The sequence below is a fragment of the Corvus cornix genome, chromosome 11 (genome assembly GCF_000738735.6).
Source record: "Corvus cornix cornix isolate S_Up_H32 chromosome 11, ASM73873v5, whole genome shotgun sequence".
Classification (NCBI taxonomy): Eukaryota; Metazoa; Chordata; class Aves; order Passeriformes; family Corvidae; genus Corvus; species Corvus cornix.
The window spans coordinates 8,270,140-8,293,340 of NC_046341.1; the positions used below are offsets into that span (position 1 = coordinate 8,270,140).

Sequence of the window (23,201 nt, forward strand, 5' to 3'; positions counted from 1 at the left end):
GAAAGGTCAAACTCAAGAACATAAACTTGGTAGAGATTGGGAAACAATGGGCTGCAGGGGATGAGACTTTCACCACCACCTTCTTCTCATTTGTCCAGCCAAACCTTCAAAATTGAAGGTAACAGAAGCCCACTGAAACTGAGTTACCAGCTGTTAGATTAGAAGAAAAGCAAGGCCTCATTCCAGGCGAGTGAGGGAAATACACAGAGCTTTCATTTAATGCAGTGTGCATAGCCATACAAAATGGGGATTAGTCTTTCACAAAAAAAGAACAACCTTTTCAAGTGTGTAGATAAAGAGACTCTCAGGAAGGGACAGAGGCTGACTCAGAAAACTATTAAAAGGACAAAGTGACTTTCAAATAGAGGTCACTAGTTCAAACATGAACTAGATTAGTAGTGGCCAAGACTAAAGCATCTGAAGACTGATTAGTAGTGGTGTAAACAAAAATGTCTTGTTAATCCTCCTTGAGCTCCGGCTACACAGGAGCCCATACTTCAAGATCCATGCAGATAGCAATGCAGAATTTACTTTCTGTCCAGCCCCAGAGGAACAGCCAGGGCTTAGGTGGGTACCCAGACACCAAGTGCCTGTCCCCAGTCAATGCAGAAGCGAGACAGATGCACTGCTCCATTTGCCTAAAACGGCTAAGTTCCTTCTGGTTATGATACTCTGCCACAGTGTGCTCACATGTTTGTTGCTGGGTACATATTATCAGATACCGCACTGAACAACACCCACTTAGCATCTATAAACAAGCATTAAGATCACACTGCAGGTTTCTGGTATTATTTTGTCAGAGAATTTCCCTGTGAAATTACTTTGCTGATTCACTAATGTCATACAACTTATATATTCATGAAAAACAGACCACCAAATGTCATTTATCCTTTCCCCCAACACAGATCAGAAGAGGCTCCAGTTATCCCTAGAGATCTTGCAGCACTGCAGACTCAGATGTACATTGTGAGAAGCCTTGCTGCAGAACATCCTTCCAGAGGACATCCAAAGAGGGCAGACAGGATTCCAAAATATACATTTCAGTAATGAAAAGCAGTAAACACACAATGTTTACCACTCAGGAGATACATCCAGTAATGCAGCTGCTTTAACTTTGGTCATCAAGCACAACTTGGGTGTCTCTCATCTATCTTCACAGGGAATGACAGCTCTAATACCACACCATGCTGTAAAACACAGACATCCAGTGAAGCATTATCCTTCTCACTATTATTGGGCACTGTAACACAGGGTGCAGATGTATTTACAGGGGGGTTTATGTCGAACCACTCTTCACCTACTATTATGCAAACACGTCCTTGTGGACCTGCAGTTCAGTAGCACAGTTATTACACACATCAATGCATACTTTTATATAAAAATATTTCTTGCTACTCAATTATGATAGCATATTATTCATCTACTATTACTGAACTAGGATCCTGCAAATAACATTAAATCCTGTGTGTATTTATTGGAAGTAAGGACCTGGTGGAAGCAAAGATATAGAAGACTTGATTTCCTTTTTAAAGAAAACTTTTATTAATATTTGTTCCAAACAAGATCCTCCAGCTGCTGAAGTTTAATACCACCCAAAATCTGTTTTCCCTAGGGTCCTCTATTATCAGCAAGGGCCTTCCTTGCAAGTCAAATCTTTCAAGAGATTTTCTTTGCTATCTAATTTGGGAGACACAGGTATTCGGCATTCGAGGAATGCAATCAAATCCTGCCCCTTCCAGGCCGTCTGGGGCACCTATTAATTCACCCTCCTGTAGAGAGGGAGTTTATCATCTCTTCCTATTGCTAGGATCTAAAAAGGTGGAATGGAGCAACTTCAATTGGCATTGCAATTATTTAAAGTCTATAAATAGTTGTTGCCATAGTGTTAATTAAATTGCTATATGGTAATGTCCTTTCTTTTCTACCTTTTAAAGCTAAACTCTGAATAAGGCAGGTAGGCTGGGACCATGCCATGTAAGAGTCCATGGAAAGCGAGTACAAATGCTTAGACATTGTATTGTACTCCACACAAAGATGAGCTGAAAATCTGAAGTAGCTTATAATGTTCTCTCTTTCCCACTTGGTATGAAAGAGAAGAGACTAATTTCCAAACTGCTTCATCATCTGTCACCCAAACTCAACATTTTGAAAAATCATCATAAAATTTCACAAACCAGCCACAGTAATTGAACAGATATGAACTGCATAGGGGGGAAAAAAAAAGTAAAAAAAAGTTTTTTCTGAAAGTTTTTTCCATCATCTTTGTACGTTTTGGGAAGATGGTGAACAATGGTGATGGCCACCTCTGCACAGAACTATCAGATCTGGCAGACTATTGAAACAGGGGAATGGAGGTCACATCACTGGGGAAACAAACACTAAGCCCAAGATATTCCATGGCAGAAAAAAAGTCAGTTTTAACACAAATACCAGCACAAGCTTCATCTTGGTAATTTTACCATGCACACTGGTATTTCCTCAGAGATGGAGCAATTTCCACTACTTCCCAGTAAGAGAAAAACTTTTTTTATTTTTTTTTCTTCCAAAAGTATCATAATAATTTCTTTTAAAATGGTGGACTCTTAACAGGCAACAACTCTACCTTACAAAACTTTATTATTTAATGGGAAGCTGAAATGACAGGTAAGGGACTGCATCAAGTCCTGGCTACAAGTCTAAGCAAGAGAGATTAAATAACACTCAGGACAGTAGCCACAGGGCAAACTCTTGGCTCCTCACCTTTTGTCAAGTGTTTCCCCTCACCTCTGGAAGAGCAGAAACCTTTCTGGTCTCCCTTAATTTCCAGTACTTCTAGCCACAGTGAAGTATTTAGTATTTCAGTGTCTCCTGCTTCAAAGGTTCAATTCAGGATGTGAAGGTTAACAAATACAAAACAAGGAAACTCGAAACTTGCCTATTTATCTTTTTTTTAAAATCCAAACCACATTAGTACTTTTGGATAGACAAATTATATTATAAATGTAGAATTTCAATATTCTGGCACCAAGCCACATTTTAATGGATGTTCAAACGCTAACTAAGGAAATGGTTGTGCATTAAGCCTATCAATAAGTCAACAATCAATACTTCAGTATTGCAGTAAAAATACAATGCACCCTTTATAACTGCCGCTGGCCTCATCCTTCTTTGTCAAGCTCAGCTCCTAATAAAAAAATAAAAGTCTTGAAGCAAGAAATGAAGCACATACTATTTCACAGCCATTAAGCATTTATCTTAAAGTCTAGACCTGATTGGTCCTCTGAACTGTACAGATTTTTGTTTTTCAACTGTGTTCTGACAGGGCAGAAGAGTCAGGAATAAAAAAGGACAGAAGTTCAGACACAAAATTAATCAAGCAGGTCAATAGGTAAGAGCAGCAAAATAAAGAAACCTCAAACAGCAAAGCCCCAAGCAACTGCAAATTAGGAGCTGGTTCCTACTTTATCTCCAAAAAGCATCTCAGTCAAAAGAAAACAACAAAAAAAAAATCCATCAAAGCATACTAATGTTTGGGTTTTAATCCAATTCATAGATTTTAATTGCCTGCACAACATCAGTCCTGCACAATCCCTCAACATATCCATCCTATCAGTTTCATCAAATGAAGCCAAAGGCAACCTCTGCAGAGCACAAGTTTTGGACACCCTCTGGAAAGCGTGACCATCAGGCCATACTGCTCTGCAACAGAACAAATGCTTTAAATTTAGTTAACTCTGGCTTCCCAGTCAGAGCCATGGCCATAATGCTGAGCCACCATTGTATTTCTTGACAGCGGAAAAACCCCCCAGTTTTTGGATGCTTGGAGCAGCTGTGTATGTCTGCAGAAAGGTTCAGGAGGGTATGCTTTACAGGAAGAAATGGTGGCAGACATTGATCCAACCCTGTGAAACCTGAATGTAAAAACAGGAGGACAAAACCAATCAAACTGATCATTTTTATCTCCACAGCCTAGTAAGCTCAGTACTGAAATGGAACTTCATCACGGAATGGCTAAGCCAGCCTAATAGCTTGGGTAAATAAGCCAACTGAATTCTCCATTTTCTTCTCCGAGTCCACAAATACACAGAGGGAAACAGAGCATCATTCTTTCAGAAATCCCTCCACAGATCCCTTTGCTAAAACCGTCTTGCATCCCTGGGGTTTCAGCTATAAACAAGCACAGAGCATGATTGGGAATTTGGAAAGACTTTTTGCTGGTATTTTGAAGTCAGGACATCTGCATCTTGAGGTTGAGCTCTGCAAAAGCAGCCAACACTGCAAGTCCGGCAGGGAAGAGGCAGGAATACTCAAGTCCTCACAGATCATGGAGCAGTTTGCCAGTGCACAATCCAAGTTCAGGAGCAGGGTATGTGCCCAGCAATAGCCTAGGCCAGACCTCTGACCATTAGGTTTTGCTACTTCAGCTCATTCTCTCTACATCAGGCACATTCTAAATAATCCATCCCAAGTGATAATCACCACACTACTAAATACTGCTGCATAAAATGATTATATTGGGTTGCAGGCAATAGCTGTATGGACCAAAGTTTTAGCCTCCAACTCTGAACTGCCAGATTAAAGGGTTTTTGTGTGGCCACAATTCCACCTCAGAGCAGCAACTAATAGCAGTCTTTGCACAATTTCAGCTCAGAGAAGCTGAAGATCTCCAGATCAGACTGGTGACAGCCACTGCAGCTGTCTTAATGACAAAAGGGTGGTTTCAGCAGAGCTGCCAGTGGACGGGTGTTGGTAGCACAGCTTCAGTTTCTTGTTTCATGTGGGGAAAGGAGCTCTGCTGACAGTCTGTACCACAGGGGCAGCCAAGCACTGTGCTGCTCAGCACTGCCAAACTAGCAAACTACTGATGGAAAGAAACAACCTTATTTTTTTTACAAGGTCTGGTGGTATCTGAGAGACGGAAGTCAGAGGCCAGTTAAATGTTGTCCAATACTGATCAGGACTGTGAACAATAAAGAGGTCTGAGAAAATAGCAAAAAGGAAAACATCCATATAAGCTTCCACTACAGAATCTCACAGTCTTGTGAGAGCCAGTGGCAAATGCAACTTTTAATTCTCAGCTGTCAAAACTGATGCATAGGAAGACATTTCTTGAACTCAAAGTCAAGCATAAAAATCATGACAAAAACTGGATCAAAATCCAGCTTTCCCAATTTCCTGCAATGAAAAGCAGCTGCCACAGAAGGCCATTTTCTAAGCAAATATATGGATCAGGGGGTGCCAGTTAGGCAAGGATCCAAAAATTCAAGGGTCAGGTGCTATTCAATATTTGAATCAGTACAATAAAACACTGCATAAATATTTAAACTGGCACTCCTGCTCCAAAATACTCTTGGAACGTATTTCAGCCACTTGCTTCCAAAGTTTATAACTGACATTCCCTTCTTCCTTCTGCCCTGTGGAACCTCTGAAAAAAAATCCATTCCCTGTTCATCCACAACACATCTGACAGCCGTTTGCTGGTTTGATTTGAATGTGCTGCTTTCAGTCAGCAAGTACAAATAGATAAATCTCAAGTGCTGAAATCCTATATCCTTGGCTCTTTATGAGCTCTTGTTCTAAATCTGCCCTCAGTTTCCCTGAAAAACCCAAATAAAATACCAAAACCTGAAACTCCAGAACACTCTCCATTTTTACATCTCATTTATAACCTCTGTCTTCAAAAGCTAATTGCTTGAGCTCCATTTCAGTTTTTTTCACAAAGTGTGCTATAAAACAATGTAAGATGCAATTTGTCATTAGACACTTACAAACTATGGAAGACACACATTTGCTTAGATCCCAATATAGATCTCAAGAAGTCAAAGGCCAGGGACAAATGCTTTTGATATTCCATGTGCAGTTGAACCTCCCAATTGTTTTAGCCAGTCATTAATATAAGTTATGATCTTGTAGGGCAACATTTCCTTACTGTCAGTCACTACCAGTGCTGCCCAACCCAGCTCCTACTTTTAAACCACCCAGCATTCAATGAGCTGGAAGTTGCTGCAACTGGAGGTAGAAGCCAAGCAGATGTGCACTGCCAATATGTGCACCTGGCTGCACACTCTAACAATTCAATACATCGAATTGCAGCTCTGCTGGAGATTCCCATCCTGAGATCTCCACAGTTACACTCAATACTGATTTGCATGAACCTGCTCCTATCTCAGCCTTCATTTCCCTATGCTTCTATGTCCTAGGCCTGTGAATGTACCTAAGCTCCAAAGTAGATGAAGTTTCCCTTGAAAATAAAGTTAAAAAAATTTTAAAAGATATTTCAATAACACATCCTAAGAATCACTAAGGTTTTTTTGTAATAAATACATTAACTACCGACCAGAGAAATCTGACATTGCATCTGACACCTGCAGAGTTTTGCTTCTACTGCTGGTAGCAACAGCTTGTTCAGCAGATGCTTCTAGTAGCACCTAGGCAAGTTGTTCAGAGATTAATTGCAAAAACAAACAAATAAAAATCCAGACCCAAACCATACCCAAAAATCAAGGGACAAAAGACAGCTCTTCCTCTTTCAGTTTTGTTGGGCTATCAAAAGTAACAATTAACTAAATCTTTGGTATTAATGCAAAAGGAAGCTCTGATGATCCCACAGGTAAGATTACTCTGATGGAATGTACCACAGTGTACCAAAAGGCTCTGAATTCATACACTTCAAAAGATAGCGCTATACTTAAATTATTTACACTCACTATGGCCCTGGAAGAGTCCAAAGGAATTAGCTTTAAGACTGTCAGTCGGAATAAGCAAGATTTAGTCTGTGAAGCTGTGCCCATCAAATGAAAGCTACGTTCATTAACTCACTGCATGGATTTCACAAACGGTATTAGAAAGGCCAGGACTTGAGCCTTTCAGATCTGGCACTTCCCAAGGCCAGCAGCCTTACACTAAGCAGCATTACTGTGTGACTACGTGGAGCCTCTCTGTTAGAGGAAGAGCCACCTGTGGTGCTGATATGGTGTCATTCCTGATTTGCTGTGGAAGCTGCAAGTTCTTTTTAAAAAAAAGTAATTAGTCAATACTACACAGCAAGACAAATGATTCAGTGCTATAACTCTAGCAAAGGGTTGTTGCAAGATGTAAAAAAATTGAGTAAAATAAATCAATAAGCTTGGGAGTTGTTTAAACTCTGAGTTCCTGCCTACCTACTCTCCCTGCACAAATTCACATATTTTAACAGTACTCCTTAGCTTCTCAATGAAGTGCATTAACTACACATCCAGCTTACAAAAACAAATGGCAACACTCTCTGAAAAATAAATTGTGAAAGGCACAAAAAAGACCTTTTCTTTAGTTGCATGTGGTAGATACTCAATTTTCATGTCTACTGCATGCATTTTCCATAAAGCAGAGGTACAGGACACTGGTCATGATAGTTTTCAGTTTATCACTGTGGAACTTCAGTTAGGAAGAGGATGAGATCAGCAAGCTATTACCTTTGACACTAGAAAGAGCCTCACTAATGGGAAGGCACAGCCTGCAGTGGCATGGGCAACCAGATCATAACTCCTGCACCAGGTGCAGTGCAACAGCGAGTCTCTGCCCATATAAACTGCTTAAAGTCAATTAATCAGCATATAAAAGAGCTCCAGCAAAAGTAATTTGCATTTTAAGCAGTGGCCATCCTTCTCCTCCTTCAGCATCTGACCTTCCAGTTTCAAAGTTTCCATGGTAAGGTTCACGTAAAGTACCAGAAAAAACCCTGTTTTTTCTGGATGAGCATAACCATCCAGCATGCTTGCCACAAGACAAACACTGGTTTGCAAATGCCCAGTACCAAGGTGTGTTCCTTCCTGTAGATGACACCAACCAGGGGTGCTGAAGGCAAAAGGATCCACCTCAGAGATCTGCATAAAATCACAAGATTTAGAAACTCCTCCAAGATGGCAAGATGAACCTTCTCTGGATCCACAGGGGCACTTCCCACATGCAACATGTTCTGCTGAGCTGTCTCTGCAACATGAGTCTTTGAATTGCGCTTCCCACCTCCCTCTTGGAATATGTGGTTTCAAGCAACATTTGTTGCCAGGATGCATTGCTAATACATAATATATTGGCTGGAAATTAGTATTTCATTTCAGACAGACAAAATGTTACAGGCACTTCTTCAGGGGCAATGTATATCGAAGAGTTTGAGGAAGAAATTTTCTAAGAGAAACAGAGCAAACTTACAACCAAGAGAAGACAGATCTAGTTGAGACAAACAACTAAATCCTGCCCTTTAAGACACACTGCAGATTCAACCCCCTGCAGGAAGGAGATCTGTTCTGCTATTCTGCTGCAGAAGAATGTTATTTCTCAAAGTTTAGCTTTGGGTATTTATTATAGGAATAACTTCTGACTGATGAGCAAGACTTGCTTCTCTTTTCCTGCTTTGCGAAAGGCATTCAATTTCTGGCATTCTGGGGGATAGATGGACTCCTAAACAATGTTTCCTCCCCAAATCCAGCATCCCTAAATATCAGCAAGAACTATCCAGCCTTCAAAAACAAGCCCCAGACTCTTTTAACACCGAGAATTGTCCCACTGACTGGTGGACCCAGCATACACCAGGGGGCAGGAAGGCCTGGAGATTCCCAGCTGCCTTCTGACAGCTTTCAAGAGACACAGTGTAACACCCCTTACACGCTGGAGAGACTCCTCTGAGAGAAAGCGCCAAAGCAAGGCAAAAGGAAATACAGTAACTCGGAGGAAATAAGGAAAAAGGAAGAGAAAGAGCTAACAATTCTGCTACAGTGACTAACAGGGATATAACTGTGTAACAACTTACCATCAACTCTCAGCCAAAGATTTCACTCTACTAGATGGGAATCATTCCCAGCTCAGATTCCCTCCCCCTGCCTCCAGCAACAAGCCAGAGGAGGTGTCCACCTTGGGTGCTTATTTTCATAATTCACTTAAAAAAAACCCCAAAAAACAAAACCATAGTTTTCCTCAGAAGAGGAAAACAAAAAAACAAGAGGGCATTAGAAAAAGTAGAGAATAAGGCATCTAAGAGTACGAAACCTCAGACAAACAACAAAACATTTAGCATAACTTTAGCTAATTATGCACAGCAATGTCATGCACTTCATCTTACTGGGAAACATGAAGCCAAAACATTAACCTCAAGTCAAACAGCAAAACAAAAATAAGAGAAGTGATATTGATTCACTGTATCTGTTGAGTAATCAAGATTCTTACCATTAGCAATGAGCTGCAAATTTTCTGGATAAGCCATTTTTAACCTTGGAAAATTAAATCAAGATAGAGGGGGACTAAAAGAAATACAGCAGGGTTAGCTCTACGAAAAACAAATTAAAACAAACAAACCAAATGTGTAATTTCCACAGTGAGATGGATCACTGCATCCAACTTCCAGCATTTAGCTTTCGCTAGGACCTAAAGATGGTCACGGTCTCATTTAGTCAAAACAATGGCAAGTCTTTTGACTACTGCATTAGCACTTATTTCACATTCATTAAAACCTTCAAGTTTTTGTATCTACTTAACAGACAGAGTAAAAAGATTTAAATATGCCATTTTCTGCTACAAGCCTTGGGGCAGGAAAGAAATAATGAATGTTTCAGAGTTACTGTATGGTAACCATAGCAGGCAAAATCAATTACTGCTCAGAGAATCTGGAGATAACACACAGGTTTTATCATCTATTTGAAATGTGGTTTGGTTTTTCCCCTCTGCATTTCCTCCTATTCTCTTCAGAAAATTCTTTTCTCATACATTAGAATCTGGCCCAAAGAATCCTACTGACTTGTGTTTACAGATATGGATTTGTCATGATACTGTACAGTATTCCCACCTATACACTCCTATTTATCTGAGATTAAAATCAAATCCTTCACAGATTACTACTTCTGCCTTTCACGCTGAGTTTGGCTATGCCAAACATTATCAGAAAAACCAAACAAACTGCCATTATCAACAACATTGTGTAAGCTGGACAGACACCCTCAAAAGAGAAACTGCAGGACACACTCGGGGAATTGTCAAAAGCATATGACATGGTCTGGGAACACTTTTGGGATGAATAACATTAAAAAAAGGAACCAAATAAGAGCTGGTACTTTAAGTGAAACAAGTGTTCTAGAAAGGGCAGATCTTGAAATCCAGTTCGTACAGGTCTGAACAAAAAGGAAACAATGTCTGTATAAATGATGCCAAGCTCAAAACCAATAAAAGGAAATAAATTTTAACATAATCTGTAATTGGATTGCGGAATTTACTGCCACAGGAAGATGGCAAGGCCAAAACCATAATGGGATTAAAAACCGACTCGGTATGTATATGGATATTGACAGTACCTAGAGCGGAGCTTAACACTGAAATTGTGGAAAGAAATATTATTCCTCATGCTTCAGGATAACCAGTCTCTAACCACTAGGGAACAAGTTGAAGCCTAATAAAGCAAGTAGATATCCTCATGAACATTGTTGTGTTTCTCCTCCGAGTTATCAGTGCTGACTGTAAGCATGTAAAGGCAACCAAACAGATGTGTCCCAAATGCAATCTAAGAAATCAACTATGACAACTTTAGTATCAGCTAATCCCATATCCCTGAATCAAGCCTAGGATAGCCAACTGAAGGATTCAGAAAGGTTTAATAAAGCTGCTGAAACTGAAAATAAGCATTGAGGTGTTTACCACTGCCTTTCCTCATTCATCAGCCTTTGAACAGCACTTGAGTGGCACAGGCAAACCTTCCCTTTGCTCCCTCAAAAATACCACGTGACAAAACCTCTCTCCCCTTTCCCACCTCCATCCCACAGTAGACACTGAAGATAACACATAATCCAAAAATTGGTGCTTGAAAAGTACAGTCCAGAGACTTCCACTGCAGTCATACCACCTAGCAACATGATGTTTCATTCCTCTATAAAGTTATTTTAAAACTAAATCTCTCCAACCTTCTCAAGCCATTTTTATCAAGCAACAATTAAGCATGCTGTTCCAATTAAGTTAAAAAATGATCTGTTAACTGTGGCTCATAATGCTGCATAAACATTTCGGTACTTCTGGTGGAAGTACCATGCATCTTGCATCCTTACTGTGATACAAATAATGGAATAGTATAGAAAATTTCCAACTCATCTTCCTAAGCTTCTTTCAGTCATTTCCACGTGTGGAAAACCAATGAGACATCTCACAGTAACTGCTTTTTGTTTGAGCAGTTTAATTTTTTAGCTCAAAGTAAACAAAAAACTCTTTTGCACCCAAAATAGTGTCAAAGCAGACTTGAGTAAAGTGTGGGGAGGAGGTAATACATGAAGAGCAGAAAAGCAAAGGGAATTAATACAACTGGAGTCAGAAAAAAAAAAATGAGAGTGGAAGAAAGATGAGAAGTAAAGGATAGGAAAGAAAGCAGGAGACAGTGAGAACAGAAGTTGTGCCAAAAATCTAAATGAGCGAAACAAATGCATGTATCCTTAGTTCTACCTCAGAAGGCTGCAACTTTCTTTCAGGAACATATCTTGGCAGGAATAAGAATTTCATTTTGACTTCAAAAAGGAAAGTTAAAAAACATCCCTGCACACAACCCAAACATTTCTTCCACAAACTGCCAAATTTTCAGGCTGCTGTTTTGCATGGGGAAGCTTAAGTACATCCACCATTTGATGCCCAGTCATTGATAAACAGTTGACACACTTCTTAGTTAGTGACTGTTTTAAACCAAAGCTTAATAATGCCTAGGATTAAGATTTTGGATGTGGAGTCAAACTGACTAATTACAATGGGGAAGAGGAGGGCATGCACAACAATACACCTGTGGCCTTTCCCAGAGTGCTAAATTACGCAAATGGTTTAGTAATAAACCCCAGTGGAATTCATCAGCCGAGTAACACTTTCAAGAGGCTTGAGTAAATGAGGGGTGCTTGAGAGGAGGGGAGGGAGTTGAGAGCTGCAGCAGCTGCTGCTTTTCTTAACAAATTTGATGAACTGCCTCACTGAAAACAGCGTCCAGAGTTTTATGCTGTTTGTGACCACAGGAGTTCAGCAAGAGAGTCTGGCCTACTCACATTACAGATTTCCCTTGTGGAAGAGTGATTTGCTCACAGCACCATGAGGGATTAGTCAAGAAAAATGGTCAAGACAATGCTGATGTAATAAAGACTAGCAAAAAAACCCACAAAAACAATAGCTCAGGAGAAAGGTAACAAATTCACCTCTCTTACAGATCAGCTCCAAGCCCTGCTGTCTCATTTCAGACAAGTCTGCTGAAGATCAGAATTCTTTTTTTCCTACTGTAGTTGGGAAAATTTCTATACTCCTCTTTTTCAGAAGAGCTAAAGAGCCATAGTGATTTAAATACGTAAATGTTAATTTTTTGATCCCACACCTATGGCTTAGCTCCATTAACCCACTGCAATACTGGGACTGAAAGTTTCTGCCATCTGTGAGTAGTCCCCTCAACAACATCTCTGAATGGCTGTGAGAAGGGCTTCCCAAAGCCAAGAGCTTCCATTTCCAATTTCCAGAGGCACTAGAATGTCATTCCAAGGTCCATGGAGAAAACTGGATTACTTTAAAAATAAATATGTAAAAAATAATAACCCCCCCCCTCCAAATTATGGTCTTACACAGCTACTATACAAAATGCTGTTCATTTATTAGAAATCTCATTTACCTTCTTGTTCATTTTTGACAAATATTTTCCCCCTTAAATGCAACATAGATGAACTGGGTTTACTTCTGTGTATAATCAGTTCCACTGTCAAATTCCAGCACAGCCCTGCAAACTTATTTCAGAGCTATAATCAAGCTACTGGAAAACTCCAAATCCTCTCCTATAAGGTCTATGCTTTATCTGTAACGGTTAAGAAAATGTTACAAAACAAAACAGGAGTTGTGCTTTGCAAAAGCTACATTTGTGCCTCAAATAAATAAATAAAACAATTTCTTTAATCCAAGTAAGTGCTCTATCACATGGTATGTGGAGGAGGCAAATTGCCAGGTTGCATCTCAGCATTGTTTCTTCTCACCGATCTGTATAAACGCAGAGATGAAACCATTCTACTAAATTTTTCCAGCACCATGAAAACACCAATTCCAACAGTTCATTTGCACATGCTGAGCACACACTGTCTAGGTCAGTAGTCAATACAAGACCTCAGCGAGCACTAAATTAATGGGACAGCGTGACACTAAGAGGTACCACATTGCCAGAAATTATGTCCTCCTGGTCAGATGCAACACAGATCCTGAAAGTCATTAATGATCCCACAGTACTTCTTGCAATAGTAACATTGCTACAAGCAGGGTCTTGGGGAAATTCTGGCTGAGATCCTCACATCCAGGTTTGCTCCTGAGTTTCAGCTATGAAAGGATCCTGCACTGCTACCAAGAGAAGCAGAGATGTCTACACCTCAGCACAGGAGAGGCTGCATTTTGGATATGTGATTTCCAAACTGCCTTTTATTCTGTATTTGCTCCTTCATAGGAATACGAGTTAACATTCAACTAGAAATTGGAACCATTTTCCAACAAGGACAGAGCTACATAGCAAAAGAAGAAAAACAGCGGAGGGGGAATGAAGTCAAGAATTATGATTCAACATCTGGTATGTTTTAAGATGTTTGAAATATCTATTACAAAAACATTTATTAGAAGTCTACAGTTGTCCTGATTTGAGATGCAAAGAACATATCTGGATTAAGCAGACAGGAAATGTGAAATGTGCCAGGACATAGCAGAATTTAAATAGATCAATAAATACAGCTACTAGAACAAGAGCTCCCAAATTTTCCATCTCATGACCTTGCATTAGCATAAAGTTCTGAAATATCTTTCATACCCTCTTATTTACCCATGATGAAAGAGAAAGGCAGATCAGGTATCTTCTCTCCCTGTTCCCAACCCTTAGGGTTAGGAATTCATGATCAGAACCATGATGAACTGGAAAATCACCACATAATTACTCCAATTAGCATGCAACCAAGCAAACAAATGAAATTTAAAATAATTCAATATCAGAGGATTTAGTGAATGACTGTAATATGGCCAACTAATGAAACACCTGAGTATTCTACATTAAAGGTACCACAGTGTCGGTTTTTTGGGGGTGTGCATGTTTGTTTTCAAGGTTAATAAGGCCAGGGTAATTTAAAACTGCACTAAACCATGCCACTAAAGCAGTAATGAAAACTAGAGAAAATTGCTGCTTAGATGTAAATTACAAACAGGAAGGAAAAAGTGAAAAGAAAAAAAAAAATTCCCAAGATTTTGGGCTTTTTTTTTCTTCCTTTCCTCCTTTTTTTTTTTTTCTATAGTTATTCACTCACCTACCTGATGCCAAAAAGAAGGGGGCGTTTTGGTTTTGTTGGGTTTTATTTCTTTTAACTTAAAACCAAAACAGACCACAAAACCCCATGCTGGCTATGAAACAGAGAAGCCTACACTCTTAAATCCTAGTCACATCCCAATCTACACACACCCTGGTACTTTCCAGGGCATCCTTTAATCAGCACAGGCCTTGGGAGGCTCTGGGCCAGCCTGTCCGTTCAGAGGGGCCCTGGGAGACTGTCAGTGTCAGGAAGGTGGCAGACAGGCCACTGATCCCTTGGCTGCTTTGCCAGGACTGTGAGCTGCCCAAGGCCCTGCAAGCCTCATCACCCAGGAGAGAGCACAGGCAGGCTGCAGTTTATGTAAAATTGTTACACATTACTTAGAAGAAGGAGACATCAAACACATCAGAGATGAGCTGAGGAAGTTTCTGTAATTTGTATTTCCAAGGTCCACATCCCTTAGCTCCATTTGCTGCATGTCGAAATACTAATTCATTCCCCACCACTGCTTTCTTCAATTGTGTGCAAACTGCCTCTGGCCACATTTAATTACCAGGATATTTATATTCTTGATTTACATGCCTGAATGTGTACATTAAGGCTCAAATCCTGAATGCAATCAGTGAGACAACCTAGGCAAAGAAGACAGCAGGGTTTGATATTAGCATGCACTAGTAAAGGGAGGACAAAAAAACAACTTCTAAGAACCTTTGAAGAGAGGTATTTCTGGAGCCAAACATTTCTACAGTTTTTGAAAAATTCCCAACTACGACCACAAATAGTATTTTTCATTTGGACTGCAGCAATGCAAAGAAACCAACAGCTAATGGCCAACCCCAAAAAAACCAAGGTCAAAGGTTGTCCTCTTGCATTCAGCATCATGGCTCTGCAATGGTTAAAGGTCCCCACAGCTGTGCTGGCATCATCGATTAGGGTGAACAAGGAAGCGACAGAAAAATAAAGCCACCTTAATTTCAAGCTCCATTAGAACTGAAGGACTTGGGGGCGGGGGGAGAAATCAATGTTTGGCAAATGAGAAAGGACAAAATCTGCAAAAGGAAAAATGCGTTTTCAGGCTAAGCTAATGCAAACAATGGATGGTGAACAGCACTTGAGGTTGGCCCTTTAAGGTTGTGTCAGCATTTCCATTTATAAACTCTGATTTTAGTTACACTCTAGTAGATTACCACAGGCTTTGGTATTATTCTAGCAGATACCACAAAGTATATCACAAATGGTAACATAAAATAGCAATAAGAGCTCAATTGTTGAATAATGCACTCTTCCAGCACCTGATGTCAGAGTAAGAATTTTTAAATTACGAGTCATACACATAAATACACACACACACAGAATGTACAGGGCTGGGGACAGCATCCTGGGACCCAGATTCTACCAACACTAAACTAGAAGTCAAAGCTACCTTTGATACAAAACCTATTTACAGCACTTTGAAAAGCTTCAAAATATCCCAGATACTTAATTTCAGTCTGTCTCTCTTGCCACTTGGAGAGATTTCAGTCTAACCCTCTGCCCTCATTTAGATAAAAGATCTTATTTCTGTATCTGGACCTCCAGAGAGCCACTCAGTCAATACTCTGAATATCCACGCCCAGGAATCAAAACCAAACCCTAGTACGCAACCTTTCATTTCAGTTATGCCTGAATCAGAAGGCCAAGGTGAAACCTGTACAAATGAGATAATTCAACAAAATTTTCCTTCAGTGTAATGAAGCTGGGCCTTCACCTCAAACTTTCTAAACAGATAAGCAATGCACACAAAGAGAGCTTGTGCCCGCTTCTAGCATTCATTGCACAAATCTGCACAGAGCTGGACTGAGCCTGAAAAATGAGAGCAAAACCATTTTTTTAAATTACCACCATGACTTTGGGCTTAGATTTTTTCAAAACAAGCATACAGGGGACTAAATCTAGGATCAAGCCAAGTGACATGTTCAAAACACAAAGCCCACAGTAAAGCATAACGTAACACTGTAACCAGTCAAACAAATTTAGTAGGAATAAATCAGGCCTTGATCTGGCAACTAACTCCTACCTGATACCCCAAAAATCAGTTTGACAGAGCAGCACTGAATCTCTCTCTGACCTCCATACATAAACCAAACAGCACAAGTGCAGGGGCCAGGTCCCACCTCACGCATTACAATAGCACATCCTTCCCACAGTCTTGGAATAATTCCTCCTCTGGCTGCCATTACTGTGACCTGAGAGAGGATCTGCTATGACAGTGCTCGTTAGAAGAGGACATCATAGCTTGCATCTTTGGAAGAGTGAAGAAATACCTTTTCTGAACAGAATGTCAATGTTATGTTTATATGCAGGATGCAGATTTGCATGATCAAGCCTTACCTTGGATTTTTAAAAGCCAAAAAGAAACAAACAAAAAGACCTAAGCACATAAATACATGCTAAATATGAGATCAAGAATCACTTGACTAACACATTCAATTTCAAAAAGATTTTTACAAAATTTTTTTTACAAAAGGATTTTGACAATTTAGAAAATTCGTGATTTTTCCTGACATAAGAATTACTATAAAATGGATTTACTGCAAGAAGTGTTTGCTGTTCTGCATGCAATTTAATAACACAAACTTTGAAATGAGAGAGGAAAAATACAAATTCCTATAATTTAATGGCAAGCCTAGAATCTTTTACATAATCTTCCCAGCCTACTGCTCTAGTGGGAGACATTTCCTGGACTCACAACCCTTTTATGTGCAAGCAATCTACATTTTACAACTGATAAATAATTCAGATAATTAATTGAGCTGCAATTTGGTGCACTTTTTAGTCAGCACTATAGAGTACCATTTAAAGAGGTTCTGTACAGAAAAATCCCTCCTGCTTATTAACCCAAGCTGAAACTTCTATTAAGGTGAATTCCTAGATTCTCTTAACACTTTCTGAATGTCTTGCACCAGCCTTCTGGAACTTCATGCCCTAGGATGCTCCCCTCTGATTTTTCTTGCTGTGTTTTACTCTCTCTATAAGAAATAGGACATTTCCTGGCATTCTCCTTTTGCAGTGCTGATTGCCATCATTTGAGAGATTAGATTCCAACATATCTCTCTGTGCTGGCCTCCCACAGGCTGCTAGAACAGACTGCACTGGAAGAAGGAACAGAGACAATAAATAAATGCTTGAAGTAAGAATGCAGGAAGAGCTTAAGCAAACTGCCAGAGAAATCTCTAGATGCAAAGGAATGATGTGGGAACACATGGCAGGAAGTCATGAGTATTTTCATGCTGTAAGAGCTTTGATAGAATTTAAAAGTCAGCAGAACCCTAAAATTCATACAATAAAGATTTAATCATATTTGTAGCCTTCACACAACTGCAACAGTCAGCAAAGCTGTGCATTAGGTCTGTGCCTCTGGCACAAGTGCCCATATTCACCACCTTCTCCTGTGTTGTGGTGCACAGAGGCTGCGCCAATGCAGTCCCACCGCCGCTTCAGAGGGAAAAGGGCACCGCGCTGCAGTCTCAGGTGCTTACCTCAAAAAAGTTTCAGTATCTTTGGCAAATGATGCTGTAAAGTATTTATGAACCAATACATGCTCAAACTGAAGCTTAAGGGACATACATGAGGAAGCACACAGACAAGAATAATTCAAGTGTTAAAGAATCTACAAATGACAATTAAGTTTCAGATGGCATTTAAGGCTAAATAAACTTGCTGCAAACCGCAGGGCTGTGAGTCTGTGTTGAGCATCAGGAAAAGACAGGTCTGAGAAAGAATAGTTGAGTCTACAACACTGGTGATAAAGTGTGAACCAAGTTCATTAAGAATATGTGAAGAAGTTTTTGCTCATTAAGGAGTAATGGTAATATCAGAAGGCACAGGCTGAGGGCTTGATGTAGAACAGAACAGGCCTTCCCAATCCACAGAATTAAAGTTTAACAGTATGCCTGTGTAAATACAGAGTAGCAGCAGAGAAACAGTAAAGTCCTGTAAAGAAATAAAACAGACCCCTCCCTCATATAACTCTGCACACTGCCTTCCAGATAAAATGGGAATAGCTTATGGAGGAAGGATTCTACACAGTGCACAGGGACAGCTTCATCTGGCCCAAAACAAACACAACACATCTGAAAAAGCCTTATTAATCTATCTAGGAACAAGGAAAACAAATCCCAACAATCATCAGGAGATATAAAAAAAAAATAACATAGAAACTTTTGTAGCACATCTTTATCTAAGGCATCAAATAATTTTAAGACCTTCCTGATTAATAGAGGTAATTAGAGGGCTATCAGCAGTGTCTAACACAAAGGTCCTCTTACATAACTAACAAAAACTTAATAAAAACTATTCTAAAAGTGTTGATGACTGCATACCAGAACCTACAGATGGGTACAGAGACTTGTCCATATTCTAAGCAAGTAACTTTCAGGTACAGACCACAGCTGACACCAGCCAGACAGCTTGAGATGTGACTGCAAATATCCTCAGAACAGAGGATGATGTTCTGCAAGACAACATAAAATCCTTGCACCCTGTTAACTGCAAAAACAAGCAGAGACAAAGCATTTAAAACTAACACTTTGCTCACCTGCCTCCAAAATGATCTAAAGTGGAGTCCCTTGCCATGCTTCCCCCTGCAAATCACTTTTAGCAACTATGAATGTTTTCCGCACATGGCCTGAAACAAAACGTTAAGATTCAAAGCACACAAGTACTAGGCCTCAGAGATGAGTTGTTAAAGTGATCAGTGATTAAATCACTAGTGTTAATCATGATTAAAAACAGCAAACGGGGAACTTTGATTTAAATGATTGATTTTAATCCTGTTTCTCATTTGTACTTTTTAGCTGTTTTCCTGAAGAAAGGGCTGAATCTCATTGGCTGAACTGGCCATTTAAACACATTGATTTGCAATTAACCACTGGTTTTACTTTATATTTGGAGCTTTTCCTGAACAGGAGGATACATTCAAATATTGACAAGTGATTTAAAAAAGGTACTGGAGACAAGAAAACATACCAAGATCACCACCAGATTATACCAGAATCACCATTTCAAATAAGATCTGGTATAATTAAGAAAGAAAAAAATCTCCACACTTTAGTTAGGTAACCAGCAATAATATAAAATGCAATTATTATGCAATCATATTCATTTTCTCATATGCCACAAATCTCAGCTCTAAAGAGTCAAGCGCTCTACTGCTTCTGAGCTTGAGAATCTACACTAAGATTTTTCTTACAGCAGAAAGGAAAAACAGTAGAAATCAAAGAATTAACACCAGTAATAAACCTAAGGAGAAAAAAAAAGGAAAAAAAGAAAAAAGAGGCAAGAGTTGCTGAAAAAAAAAAATCTCGACAGAATGAGGTCAAGAAAGACATGTACCAAGTTTAACATCACTGATTAGAAAGACAACAACATCAGAAATTGGAACAAAGGGATAAAATGAGAAATGACAGAAAGTGAACAATGCCAGTGGTTTAAAGCTCTCACTCTATGATCAGGCAATAGATAAAGTCTCCAGAGAGCACTAATCTTTAGTAAAAGAGAGGCCTTAGAAAACTGGGGTTAAATAAGTCTGCCTGAAGATAGGAGACCACAGGGCTCCTAACACTAACATGAGATTAAACTAAGAGCCCTCCACCCAAAATGGATGGCACCAAATGCTAAAATAAAACATACATTAGATAAAATGGAGTAATTTCACATGCCTCCCTTCCCCTCCTGAACTTAGGTAGTTCGGCAAAACAAGAAAGAAGAGCTTACAACTCTTTTGACCCTCCTAGGTGAGCCATCTGCCAGAATGGAGAGAAAAAACAAGCTTCAAAATGATTAACCAGTAATTCAGACTGTTACCTTCAATGCAACCCACACCACCAATTCCATTACCAGCTCTTAACCGAGTAATGAATATTGCAGGTTTCATCATGAAGATATTCTACGAGGGCAGGCAATGATCAGAAAGCAAAACTAGATGGGTCACAATTTCTAAGACACCCAGGGAAAATTTACAGGAAACTTTACAAGATAAAATCATCTGGTAAAGCATTTGAACCATAGCAAATTCAGTCTACCACCAAGACAAGGTTATGACATCTGAGATACAGTGAAAGAAAAAAGCTATACTGACCTCTTTTGCTTGTTGACTTAAATGCCCACTATTCCAACACTTCAAAATTGCCTCAAAAGTGGTTCCACATGTGTTTTTCCAATTAGACATAAAAAAAGGTTTCAGAACTATGAGACAGGTATCCCTGGGCAATTTAGGCTTGCAAAGCCAAGAAAGACAGGTCCACGAAGGGAGTAAGTATATGTACCTAGTTCCTCTTGACTTCAGCAAGAATTTGGAACTTAAAGTACTTCTGTTACCTTGGTACTTAGTGCTGCTTCTCATGGCTAACTCAAACATCTTTCAGCATTAAAAGCAGCATCTCTCCTCTAGCCAGTGAATTAAACAGAGAGCAAGACCATCTCCACAGAATCCTTATAACAGCTCTGAATCACAAAACAGGAATGGCGCTGGCAAGGGCAGTGTAATTCACATGTCAGAAACGTCCCTACCTGGATGTCAGTGTCCTTCACAGGTTCAAGAGGCTCAAATGTAGTGGCTGCACTTAGACTCTCAAGTCGCTGAGAAATGTGGGATATATCAAGCCCTCTAGACCCAAGAAGAACCGACCTATAAGGAAGAAATTGTACAGATATGAAATTAGTATTGAACAGACAGAACCTTAAACCCAGACTCATTGGCAATATTTAGGTCAGCAGCTAGCCATGTACAGACAGTGCTCCCAGATGTGTTACAAAAACTGCACAGAACCAAACTATGAACAGCCCTATGTGTCTATGTAAACACCTCAGCCCTGCTGAACTCTTTCTGCTGTTCCACTGCAGTGTTGCACAACTGCCAAGTCCTTCCAAAAAGAAAAAAAATGTACACCATGTTGGTAAACATCTTCAGCAGCAGTCAGAACAAGGTACTGCACTTTCTGGCTTTAGTGTCCAAAATCAAGAACAGTAGCTCCTCAGATAAATCCTTCAATTATCCTGTTGTTTTTTGGAAGAAGGAGAAAGGTTGGAGGAAATAAACCAGAACACAAGCTTTGCAGTCATTCTAAAAAACAGCTTTGCAGTCGTTCTATTTCTCCCAGGAGGACTCCCCCCACGTTGGAAACCAAACCCATAAACAGCTTCCATGCTGTGTGCAGAGTCTCCAGTGTCAGGGCTCTGTACTTACGCCTTCACATCCGCAGTCTCCTGGGAGGTGCGGGTCAGGGTGCGGGAACGCAGCCGCTCCCCGGCCTGCTGGATCTCCTGCAGGTTGCGTTCTACGTGCGGGAGCTCGGAGATCCCTTCTGTCTCGGCTGCCAGCTGCTCTGCCTGCTGCAGCAGCTCTCCAAAGCCTTCCGTGTCCATCTCTGCTGCAGGCTTCGTTCAAGACTCACAGAAACCTTCAGAGAAAAAGGGACAATTCTTGCTCAGCTATAAACAGTTTCTACACTTGTAGGGTCACAGACAGACCAGCAAGAGCAGGTCTTCTAGAACAGGATACATTGTCTATCCTCCCCAGGCATTAAACATCAAAACCTTTCAAGTGGTCCTTCAAGAGAGCTTTCCCTCGCAGGACTACAGTCTATGGATCTGTCAGAAGTGGGATGCAGATGCCGTATCACAGTTCATATTTTGCCTTGATACAGAGGAGGGTGAAAGCAGAGAAGTCCCTGTGAAGAATTTGGTGTTACTTTAGCTATAAACTACTTGCATACACACATAAATACAGTGCTCGGAGAGCTGGACTCTTGATCCTTATGGGTCCCTTCCCATTCTATGATTGCATATTTTTATATATTATAATGATAGATGCATACATGTGCATGCATAGGAATATATGAGGGCTGAAAACACAAATAAACATGAAGTTAAATTAACAGCAAAACAGTCGAGCTATAGATGCACACAGACAGCCATAACTAGCTATCTATTAAAATGTGTTACTCCATATATCATTAACCCCCAGCCAAAAGAAAAAAGTGCATGTTGTTCCAGTGTCTAAATTCAACGCCTGCAGAAAGTTTTACCAGTGTGAGAATTCCTTGCATTGACTCAATGACAGAATAATTAAAGAAATTAAAGCACAAGGCAAGAGCTGTAACAGAAGAGGCATTAAATGCATTGTGCAGTTCTAAATTCAGAATGGAGCGTGTTATTTTTACAGAAAGGACAAAAGCATTTGTGCTTGGGATCACTATGGAAAAAGACACATAGCTGCAATGGTGTCCACATTAATGAAATATGAAACCCAAAGCCTCAGTTTCACACACCAAATCATGGTTTGCAGCTAAACCAGCTACAAGCAATAAGCATCAGGCACCTCTGTAAAGTCACAAATGATGACAAATCTGTGGTGCTGAATGGTGCTACAGAGATGGAAATCTTCAGTACAACCCCTCTCTCCTAGCTTTTGCACCCAAGCCCAGAGGGCCTGGGATTAATAAAGTCAAACCAGATCTCAAGCATTAGCTCCAGCTGTTATTATTTACTCAAAAGTAAAATCAGTGGAGACTATCTTGTTCAAGGGAGCCTCCTAAGAAGAAAATAGGGATTTTTACTAATCAACAATAGCCTGCAATTCAAGTATTTCTTGGTATCCCTCAACGATACCAAAGCAATTTTACAGCAGAATTTGAACATTCCTCACGTTTTCAGTCTCACCATTTCCAAGTACAACTACCCAGCAGCAGTAGCAGTGCTTTCCTCTGTCTGGACAAATGATTTAAAAGCACTGCATGATGATTCATTCAGACATATGCAGTTTGAGAGAGAAACCGATCCCTCCTGCCTGGGTGCCAGGACAAACCCTTACAGCAGCATCCAGGAATGGAGAATTGCACAAGCACACCCCACACACTTCTGGAAAACTGGGGGAGGGAATGATCGTAT

General features: G+C 40.0%; 1 protein-coding gene across 3 annotated transcripts in view; it reads right to left on the bottom strand.

The window, feature by feature from the left end:
* The window catches only part of NUP93 (nucleoporin 93), a 79,692-nt gene that overhangs the window by 51,713 nt on the left and 4,778 nt on the right, over nucleotides 1-23,201 (bottom strand). For all 3 annotated transcript variants that reach the window (XM_039558383.1, XM_039558384.1, XM_039558385.1), the window contains exons 2-3: nucleotides 21,499-21,712; nucleotides 20,823-20,940 (exon numbers count right to left, since the gene is read on the bottom strand). In XM_039558383.1, the coding sequence (XP_039414317.1) occupies nucleotides 20,823-20,940; nucleotides 21,499-21,677 (297 nt within the window). In that variant the 5' untranslated portion in view covers nucleotides 21,678-21,712. The remainder of the gene's footprint in view (nucleotides 1-20,822; nucleotides 20,941-21,498; nucleotides 21,713-23,201) is intronic.